This window comes from Patella vulgata, chromosome 3 (assembly GCF_932274485.2).
Source record: "Patella vulgata chromosome 3, xgPatVulg1.2, whole genome shotgun sequence".
NCBI lineage: Eukaryota > Metazoa > Mollusca > Gastropoda > Patellidae > Patella > Patella vulgata.
This window is the reverse complement of record NC_065881.2, coordinates 61,144,773-61,158,054: the sequence shown is the minus strand read 5'-3', so window position 1 is coordinate 61,158,054 and position 13,282 is coordinate 61,144,773. Positions and strand designations below refer to the sequence as shown.

Sequence of the window (13,282 nt, the reverse complement as noted above, 5' to 3'; positions counted from 1 at the left end):
CCTTCACACCGTAAAGCAGCAAAATCAGTCAAACACAAAAGTGAAGAATATATTATATGTGATTATATTTTGTTTCGTCTTCTCATACATAATGATAATACATTTTCTCTTCAGCTTGCAATTCCAGAATCATTATGTCATAATATTATTGCTATATATCATGATAGTTTATTATCTAGTCATCAAGGTATTGTAAGGACATATCTCACAATGCGAAAGTTATTTTATTTCCCTAGTATGTTTTCTACCATCTCATCATATATCACTAGTTGTCATAAATGTCAACAATTTAAAGGGAAAACAGACAATGTTCGGATGTATCATCCACGTATACCAACAGAGTATTGTACTTTTGATAAAATATGTTTAGATTTCAAATCTATGCCTGCATCACCAACAGGATTTAAACATATTATGGTAGTCTGTGATGAAATAACTCGTTTTCTTATCTGTATTCCCCTCAAAACATTAGATGCTGAGACTATTTGCGAAGCTATTATACAGAAGATTGTATGTATATTTGGTCCGCCATCAGTATTAATAACTGATGCCGCTTCATCGCTTACAGGAAAACTTGTTTCTATTCTTTGTTCTGCATTACAGATTGATCACAAACTTATCAGTGTATCTAATCATGGTAGTCTCATGGTGGAGAGACATATTAAGTCAATATCAGACTTACTCAAGTTCAATTTGAACCAATATGGTACCGACTGGGTTCGATATGTGTCAACTTGCACATATGCATACAATTCCTTTGTCTCCCCACAATTAGGAAATTTTAGTCCATACGAACTTGCCTTTGGTAAGCCACCAAAGAATCTTACTTCTTTAGCTTGGAATTTCGATGGAGTTAGTAAATCCTATGAGGAGTATTTAAGTCATTTAAAGCAAAAATTCAATGCTATATCATCTTCTATGCTTGATCTTCAACGTAGACAACAAGAACATCAAAATATAAGCATTTCTCATAGTATAAGTAAAAACCCTATTTATGGACTTGGACAATTTGTCTATGTATTAAAACCATCTTCTTCATCTCTTACTTGTAACTCTAGGAAGATGAAGGCTGAATGGTGTGGTCCCTTAGTGGTTCACCAAATCTTGGACAGAACGCATTATATACTTTCCACTTTGGACGGAAAGATATTACAAGATGTTTATTCTATAAATAGACTTAAACCATGCTTTGTTCGTTCTAATGAGCCAAATAAACGTCTAACTCATATTGATCAATTACGAAAACATCTTGGTAAAACTGTAAATGGTAATGTTCATGTAGCTAATGATTTGACTTATCAATACACCGATGAAAATGGTTTTGTTTTGCCAAACTTTGCTGATCAAAATGTTGTATTTAATAGAGTTACTACACCTTACACTATATCTCAATGTGTGAGTTATCTAAATGATAATAAGAATTTAGCTTCAATATCTAAATTATGTCATACACAGATGGAAGAACAATTAAATTACCTAGTTGATGTCAATAATAATGATAATGTTTTTCATATCAAGAAAGGTAGAATTAAGTGTGGAAATCTACAATTGTTATTAAATTTTAATGACGATAAACCTCATGAATGTGAATGGGTCAATATAGACCAATCTCCAGATTTAATTGACATAACTGAGAAATTACTTAGTAATAATAATCTTAGGATTACAGGAAAATTGAGTAAATATTAAAATGTGATTTAATAATGTTCTCATTGCATGTTTATACAAAATTGTTATTAATACAATTCTCTTGTTGTTAGTATACCTTGTAATGTATGTATTTTCAATCCTAATTCACATTCATTGTGATGTTCAAAACTATAGTTGATATTGTATTTGAATTTAGGAATAATTAACGCATGTTTGTTTATAAGATACCTCTGCATAAAGGTTTGAGCAGTACTCAACAATTTAAGAATTTTAAGAGACATGTAAATTGTAAAATTCCACTGACAATTTGATATTTTAAATGTTCAACTTTCATGTTTTTAAGCATTTTATTTGCTTGTAGTGAAGTATGATAGTGTGTGTATGCTATAATTTTGCTTCATGGTATAAGTTAACGTTTCATTTCTAAATTTTAATTCCTTACCGGAGTTTTTGTTTGAGACCGGGGGATGTCATATACTCCCTTTACTAAACCAACTTATTCATATTATTAAGGAATAGTGGTCTGAAGCCTTCTTGAGTTCTTTGTGTTAATAGAGTTACTTCCCTTGATTAATAAAAGGCTTTGATCCTAGATGGAATTCTGGGATGGAGTGAAATGGAAGATGGCTGTTTTTAATTAGCTCTTCTGATTGTCATAAACAATCCAGGCCATCTTGTGGCCTATACACCCCAATACCACAATAACTGAGACTTGTATTGCTCTAATCAAATTGACTTCCCGTTTAAGAAGTTGCAGAAAAAAGGATCAAGCTGTTTAAAAACTGGACGGATCATGAAATGAAAATGGCGTAAAAAAAACTAAAAAATGGCAGGAAAATATTGAATAAATTAAATGAATAATTTTGAATCGAACTTATATTTTTTTAATTTGATTGACGTCAGCTGTTCGAATGTTTAGTTCAAATTTGTAAATTGTCCCGTAAACAACTTGTCGGCACAAAAAAAAGATCTAAAGTGAAATTCAAAAAATTTCAGATATCAAAAATTCGACCCCGACTATCATGAAATGTATTCATTTCAGATATAGGAGATGCATTCTCCAAGCTACGGCCTATTGTGTTTATTTTTATGAAAGTTAACGTGGATTTTTCACTTTTTTTTTTATATTCAATTCAAAATGGTCACCATCATTCGACTGAAATCAAATTTTTGCTCTGAATGTTTTTTAGGCATTCCTTCAAGGATTCAGAAAATGCAACTCCTATGCCTGTAAGTAAAACATCCCAAAAGCTTTAGGGATTTTTCATGTTTCAAGATGGTGGCACTTCCGGTTTGATTGACAGACTTCATATTTTGTGAACTCATCAGAAATTTCTTAGCTAGTACAGAAAAACAAATTCAAGACAATCTGACCTACTTTTTGTCGATTTTTTTGAAAACTTTGATCTTTAATTTCTCCAAGGGGAGATAAGTCAGAAAATTTCTAATGACACCATTCAAGTAAGATCTACTTACATTCCAAAATTCATGAAAATCGTGCAAATATTAAAGAAGTTGTCAAGTTGGTCTCAACTTCCAGGACGAAATGACTGCAACAAATTTTCGAAATTCGAAAATTGCAGTTGAAAATGATTTTTGTCAAGGTATTCAAAGAAAAAAGAATTATACTATTCAAAAAAAGTAGGGGATATTTGATTTTTAAGTGTTATTAAAGTCACCTAATGAAACTGACGAAGAAACAAATGACAAAATGAAATGAAGTTCACATTCATCGATTTATTCCAAATGATCGTTAGACTAAGTAAGGCACAGACTGACCATTATAAGGGTAAAATGATACCCGGGGTCAAACAGCAAAGTTACCACAGCATCACAACCAAGTCAGTAACGGGTAAATCCTCCTCTGTTTGCCAAACAAGCATTGATCCGACGTGGCATACTCCTAATGAGACGTCTAAGGTCATTTTGGTCCAGATTGTCCCATTCCTGTTGCAACGCAGCAGCAAGTTCTTGGACATTGGCAGGACGTTGTTGACGTTGACGTAACCTCTGTCCAAGGGACATGCTCGATGGGGGAGAGGTCGGGACTCAGTGCTGGCCAAGGTAATGTGGTGATGTTCTGTTGTTGGAGGTAACCTGTAACGATCCTGGCCCTGTGACATCTTGCGTTGTCATCCTGGAAGATGAAACGGCGGCCATGACGTCGTGCGCACGGCACAACATGGACTGCCAAGATGTTGTCCCGGTAGTACTGGCCTGTAACACGCCCTGCAACAACATGTAAAGCCGTTCTTCCAGCAACAGTGATGCCTCCCCACACCATAACAGAACCACCCCCAAATCGATCATGTCTGATGACGTTAACGTCTTGGAAGCAATCGTTACGACGACGCCACACCCTCCTACATCTGTCCAAAAAATCAACAGTGAACCTTGACTCATCTAAAAACATCACATTGCTCCAGCGTCGATTATCCCAGTGTTGACGATCCCTACACCAACGACGTCTTGTCTGAATGTGATGATCTCTCAAACAAGGGATCACGCGAGGACGTCGGGCGCGAAGGTGACCCCTATGCAGTCGATTCCGAATCGTCTGGCCACTCACTCTCACACCAGTGTCTGTTTGAAGACGAGCGCTGATCTGATTTGCTGTGATGACACAATTTCTCAAGGCCAAGGTACGGATAAATCGATCCTGGGCTTGAGTTGTCGCCCTTGGTCGACCTGAGCGTGGTCTGTCCTGTACAGATTGTGTATCACGGTATCTGGACCATAGCCTGCTTATGACAGACTGAGAAACATTCATCGTCCGCGCCACAACCGCCTGTGTTGTGCCGATCTGTAGCATGCCAAGGGCACGTAACCTTTCATTTTGGGTAAGCCGACGCATATCAAAATTTATTTTCTGGTCACTAAAACAATTAAACTGATGTTTCCACCCTGGAATTCAATGCCACAATGACTGTAACATTCAAAGTCAGAGTCGTGCAAATCTTGGGTTGGACCCCCATGATGATCCCAAGCATCACCTGCATTCCATGCGGTAGCTATTGGTGCGTTTGGGCGTCACATGTAACTGGAAATGTTTCTTTTGTTAGGTTCTATAGTGACTTTTTTCGTAGTCATTTGCATATTTTAGTATTATGCCCCCAAAATCAAATATCCCCTACTTTTTTTGAATAGTATAGTAAAATGGGTCAAAATTCCACAAAGTTACAACTATGCATTGTCAGTTTTTTCGTTCGTAAAATTTGGTGATTTCAGATTCTTAAAACGTTTTGAAAATATATTTAATCAAAACTCACCACCCGATTTTGGGGGGTTAGGTCAAAGTTCCAAAAAGATTCTATGGTTAGATTCTGAGAAATCCGATTTGCAGAAAATACACACACACACACAAAATAAGAATAATAATCTTAACAGAAACAATATGCTTTCATATGAAATATGAAAGCTTAATTATATGAAATAATCCATTTAAATCCATAAAGCATAACACTATTGCTGATTGATCTTAACAATTTTTTTAAATAATTTACCTGAACAGGTTTAGCTATTTTGGAATCTGGATATTTAGTATCAGACTTCTCTGTTTTTAAAGATGGGGCATCTACTTCATCTTCTTCCTAAAAAGTAGAAATGTAATTTAATTCAACACAGAAATATTCTACTTAGTTCCAATACCAACGAAATGTCAATGCGTTCTACCAACAGAAATTTTTCTGACAAACTGCATGCATTTAATAAATATGCAGATTTTTTTTTAATGAACCCTTCATACACAGAATTACATTGTTGCAGACTCATGGCATTAAAGGAATGAAATGAAATGGGGTTTAACATCCTACTGCTCTGCTCCAACTGAGCTAATGAAGACAGGCATACACAATACAGTATGCTATGAGGGAAATTTTGCCCGGACAGTGGTGCTACTCTTATATCGAATTTCAACTGCCAAGGGATCTTTTACATATATTCCAATGTGTACACAGGACCTTGGTTTGTAGTACCATCCGAACGACTAGACAGCTGTCCTTGTCAAGCAGGGATCACATGGCTAAGTGGGTAAGACGCTAGCTCGCTAGTCTGGAGGTCGGGTGTTCGATCCCTGCATTGGCCGAGAAAGTTCATCCAGATTTTCCGGCGTGGTTCCCCCTTGTCAGTGATGCAGGACAGAGGGCCTGACAAGGACAGCTGTCTAGTCCTTAGGATGAGACGAAAAACCGAGGTCCCGTGTATACATTGGAATGCACGTAAAAGATCCCTTGGCAGTTGGAATTCGATATAAGAGTAGGCAATGGTGCTGCTGCCCGGGCAAAATTTCCATCATAGCACACTGTATGGCGTATGCCTGTCTTCATTAGCCCAGTATAGGAGCAGAACAGTAGGACGTTAAAACCCCATTTCATTTCATTTCGTCCTTGTCAACCCTGCAATACGGAACCATGCCGGAACATCCAGTGAACTTTCTCAGCCAATGCAGACACCAAAGGAAAGTTTAAAATAGTTAATAATCTGAATAAAAGATCTAAAGACTGTAAAAAGACTTCATTATCTTATTCGTTTTTTATTTCAAATAGTATTTAATCAAGACAAAAACAAATATTTAAATAAATAACAACACAGTACCTTTGGATTATAATCCATGGCTAACAAATCATATTTTCCTGCAACTTTTTCAAAGTTATCTCTGTCACTCCAATCATTAGAAGTCTTGTCACGAAATCTAAAGATGAAATTATTGCATGTATACGATACATATAATTTCTTGCAGGGCAATGATATATTGAATAACTAGCTGAATGTCATTTGAAATACGATGAAGTCAAATGGTTTCACACATTAACTAAGACTTAATGGTAAGATATAGCCCCAAAGAGTCACCACTCTATTTGTATACTTTAACCAGCAGTCAAAAATATTTATTAATTTCTCAAAAATCCATCAAAAAATACTATCAATTTAAATTTATTATGACAGAAAAACTACCTGACTTACTTTTTGCAGAAAAGATTCTTAGCTTTATCTAAATCTCCAAGAGTGGGTACAAGATTATTTTGTCCCTTGTATCCTACACGACCCCATCGTTGCCACACGTGATATGACTTCTTGTTATCTTCTTCTAACAGTTGAATCAGATAATATTTGTTGTTATTGTTACCAAGGTTTGTCTAAAATCAAACAAAACATTACTACAATACATACCCTAAATATATTTTGTCACCTTAGGCTTCCAAAACTTAAGTTCAAGTTATTTCTTTATTTGTATATACAGTGGACCCTTGTCACATCCGATGTCTGATCACTCCGGATTGCTGTGACATCCGACATGATTTTCATGTCCCGATTTATTTCCTTATTACTTCAGCCCAAAAATCGCTGGTAAATCCGGATTCTGTATGTTCCGGATTACGACATCAATCAGCCGTCCCATCACATAATTTCCATTGAATCTACACCGTATAATCCGTACTTCAAACGGTGGGTGTGAAGCATCCAATTATCGGTGAGATTAAAACTCAATGGGTGTGAAGCCAGAAAAGATTAACAAGCAATCACCAATCAATTATGGGTGAGATTAAAAATCGCAAGCGCCGGTCTGTTTTGATTACTTTGATAATGTTATAAATTCTTTGTTGATTATTTTACAATTTATAATCTCTTGTAAGAGTGCGCTTGGTATTTGATTTTAGTTACTCATGTCAAATACCGCGACATTATATAAAAATTGCTGCGATTGAAGAATCATTATACATTATTGTATTCAAAATGTCTGAACGTCCTGCAAAGCGTGCCCGAACAGTTTTGACATTAGATGTAAAGCGACAACTTATAGCAGATTTCGAGAAAGTTCCACGACCTGCGCAGAAGGAATTAGCCGTTAAGTATTCAATTGGCCGAGCTACAGTGTCAGACATATTAAAGCGTAAAGATGAATTTAAACAGAAGTTTGCCGATAATTTAAACTGCAGTAAGAAACAATTTTACGCATGCATTGTTATTGTTAATTATTTAATGTAATAAAATTTTGAAAGTACAGAAAGGTTTATCATTTTTAAAGGGAATGACATTCTGGTGATTCGAAGCTACAATATAAAAATACTTCCGGTTTTCGAAGTTACAGTATTTCCGGTTTTGGAGAAAGCTCGGTATTCCGACACGCTGTGTGATCCGAAATATTGTGACGATCCCGTACGATGTCGGACGTGACAGAGTCCACTGTAACTAAAAACCTAAAAGACTGATTAGAAGATGAACAGATTTTTATATGACTGGAAATCTTGTCAAAATTTACTTTTTACAAAAACCAAAATGAGTAACTTACTTGATTTAACATACAATCCCATATAATTTTGCCTTCTGATAATACATGTGCTTTTTCACCTATTGGACAATCTGCATCAACCGGAGCTTCTCCCTTTTTCACTATTTTCCTAACTAAAATATGATTACAAATGAAAGAAATGGGGTTGAACATCCCAAAATAATTACAATTCGATCTTAAATATTTAAACTCCCCAAATTGGGTTACATAATATCTTGAACTTCATGTTCATGTATACAAAAGAGTTATTTTTAGTCAGGGAGTGATGTGTTTAAAACATAAAACATGGCAGCATGGAATCAATAGAGAGCGAGAGAGAAATGGGGTTTAACGTCCACTCAACACAAACTAGGTCATTTTGTGACTAACATATGGTTTGATTTTATTTCAATAATTTGGTTGTGCGTAGCTTTCTTTAGCAGTGGGAGGAAACCGGAGGACGCGGAGAAAACCCACTAGGTTGGACAGGCGACCCTTTTCCTTGTCACGTACAACCGGGGATTCGATGGAATCAATAGAAAGTAATGTGAACTTTTAATGGCCATAACATACAGTAGGTTGAGAGAGATTTTAAGTAATTTTATAGATTAATTAGTTTGTTGGAATATGTTTTTAGTCAAAATATATCATCAATTCACCCAGTTAGTACGCAGGAAGGCATCTTTAAAGAATTTAGAATAATTATGAGTAAAGGGAGGCAACCCATCCATCATGACATCAATGCCATATTATCTCCCCTTAGACCACGCATGCTATTTGAAAATTCTTACCAACAGATTTTGTTTCACCTTCTTCCACATCATTTTTAAGTTTTCCACCAGATTTTCCTGATTTTGATGCTGACTTTGCAGTAGATTTTCCACGACCACTTTTAGCAGCTGGTGCATCACCTGCTCCATTTGAAGTTGAACTTTCTTCATTCACCTCGGTTTTTAGCACTGGTACTAAAATATAAGAGAAATCTTATTGCAACAACTGATTAATGTAAAATTTCTTTTCAGTTTACCTATAGCAAAGTCCTACATACTGACCCAGTGTTTCCTTCAAGGTTAATTAAATAAAATAGTTTCTTTTTAATAAAAAAAGAAGTTACTTTTTACTCAAACAAAAATGTCTCCATTAAAATAAAAGAAAGTAGTTCCTTTTTAATTGACCAATCAAATTCATGTAAAGCGATAGGAGATATCGCAGTAGATTATGTAATTTATGACACAAGCGATATCTACTGTAGAATGTGTTATTGGGTGATAAATATTATTTGAACACTATAAAGATCAGATTTCTTGAAGGATGCTAGATCCTTATCAAATTTGATCAACATCGAAGTTTTCTGTTCAGATAATCGGCTGTTGAGACAAAGGTGTTGTGAGGGCATATTTCCACTCTTTGCGTGGATGTCTTTTTCACATCATGTAATAAAAGACAAAAGATTTAGCATTTACTCAGTTTCTTGTTACTAAGTAATACTCTCAGCTCAAAAACAGAATTTCTAACTCACATAATTTTGTTCTTTCAACATTACAAATGTAGCCTGTGTTTTTACAGATATGAGTTAACTTCTTAAGGTCAACTGTAAAATGATATTTGGCATCTTTGTGTGTAATTGTACTTGTATTGTCATCTTTATAAGCTTCTGTTAATTTCATATTCGCTTCAACAGAGTAAGGATTCCACTTTTTATTCTTGTCTTGAAATTGCCAGACATAGTAATCTGTGTAAGAAAAAGCAGTAAATTAATTCAATCTTGGGCCATATAGAAAAAAAATATTCTGTGTCACTGCAAAAGGAACCTTGTGACCTGTTTTTATTTCAAAAAATAAAAAGTCCCATTAATTGCTGCACGTAAATATTTTACCCCGATCACAAGAAGTAAATCTATAAAAAGGCTCATTTACCAAGTATACAACCCTAATAATCATGCATAGATAACCATACATTCATATTAACATAAAATAAATCTAGAGCCCTAAAATGTGATCCTTTGACAAAATAAAAATAAAAACCACCCTCCGGCATCAGATTTTTGATAAGGATTGTCTGAGAATCAGAACATTTTTTTTTGTATGGCCTCAATGACTTTATCTGCATAGATCTATGGGTTGCTCATTGACTTATATAATCCTAATTTTAGGGCAGAACATACTGTTATGTTCCTACTTCCCTCAACAGGACATATATCTGCAACATATAGAATTTTTCGGACTATATCAAATTTACCTTGCACTATCTTATAAATACCAAATTACTCTTGGGTCGACTAGAATAATGCTTGTATAAGATATCTTATACAAGGAGATCAAAATTTAACACAGCTATTTGGTGTGATCTTTACAATCAAATAATCTGAAGGGAACAACAAAATTACATTTGGCAAAACTCAATTTCAAATAGGTGAAAGAGTAAAGTTCACTCAGGTCACAGGGTGGGGAACAATTATTATCTGAAATGTTCAATCATACACAAGATTAACTAATGTATGCATTGAAATAAAGTTACCTTTATCTGAGTCATCTTTAATTCCTACTCTAATACGTCGGCTATAACCAGTACGCTTATTTTTCTGTAAACCTTCATTAAACATGTATATCATAGTAACCCCTGGTACAACATCTAATTCAATCTGTAAAATTACAAAACATTCATTAAAGGAGCTAATTTGCTAATATTTGGGACCTAGAAATTGACACAACTGTGTTGCAATGCATACATGTATTATAATGTAATATGGATGTATATAAACTAAATTACATTATTATAAGCTTTGCGACCCATTTGTGTCCATTTCTAGGTGCCAAAAAATAGCGATTTAGCTCCTTTAAAACATGACACTAATGTCATACTGCATGTCAAAAAAATCATTAATACTATAGACCAGATATATCATGTTAAATTGCAATCCGATTAAAACACAAATCCTATTTCTTTTCATTCTTTATAGTTCAAAATTTCGTTTTACTTGTCTTTACTACACCTACGTTCTGGTTGAAGTTCGGGATTAGCCAATGAAACGGTCTGTAGCAGCGAGTTTTTGCCGTGCTATGTACGGAACTATGGGTTTCCTACTTAGAAACATCAACGCTGATTAGTTAATCAAATGTCTGAAGCATAGGGTCAAGAGCAGCTCATATGACCCCTGACGCGACCTCCCACTACAAATGGTCAGACCTTCATGTAGTAGAGCCATCGAAAGAATAAAAAAAAAAAAACGAAATATAGATCTGTATTTTAATCAGATCGGTTAAATTGTATCCTCTTAAACAGAAGTCTATATTATATACATGTAATAATTAAGGTCAACAAGACAATAAGCGAGTCATTTTTCTACTATTGAATTAAACATTATAATCTTAGTTTTAAATATATCAGAGGCAGTTTTAATGTTTGAGCAACCATACATGTACCAAAGGGCAATGGATTGTGACAATCTTGCACAGGTGGAGTAATTATGTTTAGGTCTAATTTGTTCTTTTTCAATTTTTTTTTCTAAGAAAGAAAGTAGACCTAATTGAAATGAAATTTTTTTTAAGCAATCAATTATAATCAGATAATGTTTGAAACTGTTTATTTATCGACATCCTGGGCAACCTCAAGATGTAAACTATGGTCTTGGACTACAGTCGAACGCAAATTGCCCGGACCATTGATTATTCAATATGGCAGTGCCCATTTCGGTGGCTTCACCGACTATATTTTCTACTATTTACTCATTTTTAAACTATATTTTGATGATGGGATGAAGAAATGCTTTTAAAACCATTCCTTACAACACTGGCTCCACTGGGTTAATTGGTAACATGGAATTTCACAAAGTTTTTTGACATGAACCTATATATTCGAATAAGAAGATCTTAATCTGTCAAATTCATCAAGAAAACTTGAATAAAAATCAAAGTTGTTAACATCTATACTCCAACGCTCATTCCCTAACTTCCGGATGTTGTTACCATGGACCATGTAATCAGGTCCATGGTGTAAATAACGCAACGGCAATCAACAATTTTATAATATTTTTCAGTCAAATCTACTCATGTGTCAGTCTTTTCAGTCATCTTTGAACTAACCTGACCATGCTCTATCGCATGGTACGGCTGGTCACAACCAGAGGTTGAACTAAATGTCATTCGCATGCAGATAGTTCGACTATAGTAACAACATTTATTGAGTGCTCATATATTTAGAAATTGCTGTATTACGGTACCTTAGGCCTATAGATAAGGATTGAAGAAAAAAACACATAAGGTCATTGTCCTTTAAATAAATACCAATAATTGATGACAGTAGGCCTATATATCTACATGTATATCACACTACTACAATGTACACATATAAATATGTGTATCTTTGAGACTAAATATAGGATAAGTTAAACCCCATTTCATTTCATGAAATTCATTTTACTAAATGTAGGTTTACCTTTTTCAAGCCCTTTAAATAGGCATTATTGACTTTTGTATTGACATCAGGTGCTAATGGTGTCCAAACGCTTCCATTGTCCTCCCATTCCCATTGTACCTCTTTCGTACATGTGGAGTCAGTTTTCTGTCTTTTTAATACTGGTGTATCTTCCTCCTCTGGCTCATCCTTTATTTTACCTGGAGCTGCTGAATATAAATTACAATTTCAATATAGAGCAAAGCCCTAAAGCATTGCGCAAAGCGCAGTGCTTGAGCAAAGCTTTTTTCCGGTAACACTAAAAATGTCACCCACAGACTGGAACCGGATACACTGGGCGAAATTGGCAATCAATGTGCATGTGAACTTACTAACTCTCACCCAGGCAAGATTACGCGTCCCAAAGAAATATTTGTATGACGCGTCATATCTTTTTGACGTCAATGAAAATAATTCTCAAACTTTTTTGCTTAGATCTAATTAAAATCAATTCAGAAAAACGAAATTATTTAAAAGTATTTGTAGCACTTGACAATGTAACAACAACCACATCAGCTTCGCTCTACTCAGGCAATGCTGCTGTGTACAGCTCACACCAATACTTTCTAATTTGGATTAAATCTAGTTCCACATAATTCATAATGAATTTAAAATTTCAATGTTAGTAGCAACAGCGCGACAAAAGTGGGCGAAAATGCATTTTTTTTTTACTGAAACTGTTGTTAGGCCTAGTCAGCTAGTGCAGTGAAAAATAAAACGAACTAGGCCTAGACATTCCGTGTCACCCGCACCGGTCGTATTTTACCTTTTCTTCGTGGCATGTTGAAGAATGCTTATATTCTGACGATACCGCTGCTCACAATGAAATATAACTTAATTGCTGACAAAGTAAATACAAATACAGAAACTGAGTAATCGCATGAGCCTTTTTTGATGGACTTGTTTATGCCG

General features: G+C 34.9%; 1 protein-coding gene across 1 annotated transcript in view; it reads right to left on the bottom strand.

Annotated features, from left to right (window-relative positions):
- LOC130010504 (poly [ADP-ribose] polymerase 2-like) overlaps positions 1–13,282 on the bottom strand; it is a 23,442-nt gene extending 10,160 nt beyond the window's left edge. Inside the window, exons 1-9 of the mRNA XM_056099296.1 lie at positions 13,137–13,282; positions 12,353–12,537; positions 10,436–10,559; positions 9,438–9,650; positions 8,710–8,883; positions 7,940–8,052; positions 6,613–6,785; positions 6,244–6,340; positions 5,154–5,240 (exon numbers count right to left, since the gene is read on the bottom strand). Coding sequence (XP_055955271.1) covers positions 5,154–5,240; positions 6,244–6,340; positions 6,613–6,785; positions 7,940–8,052; positions 8,710–8,883; positions 9,438–9,650; positions 10,436–10,559; positions 12,353–12,537; positions 13,137–13,152 — 1,182 coding nt within the window. The 5' untranslated portion in view covers positions 13,153–13,282. The remainder of the gene's footprint in view (positions 1–5,153; positions 5,241–6,243; positions 6,341–6,612; positions 6,786–7,939; positions 8,053–8,709; positions 8,884–9,437; positions 9,651–10,435; positions 10,560–12,352; positions 12,538–13,136) is intronic.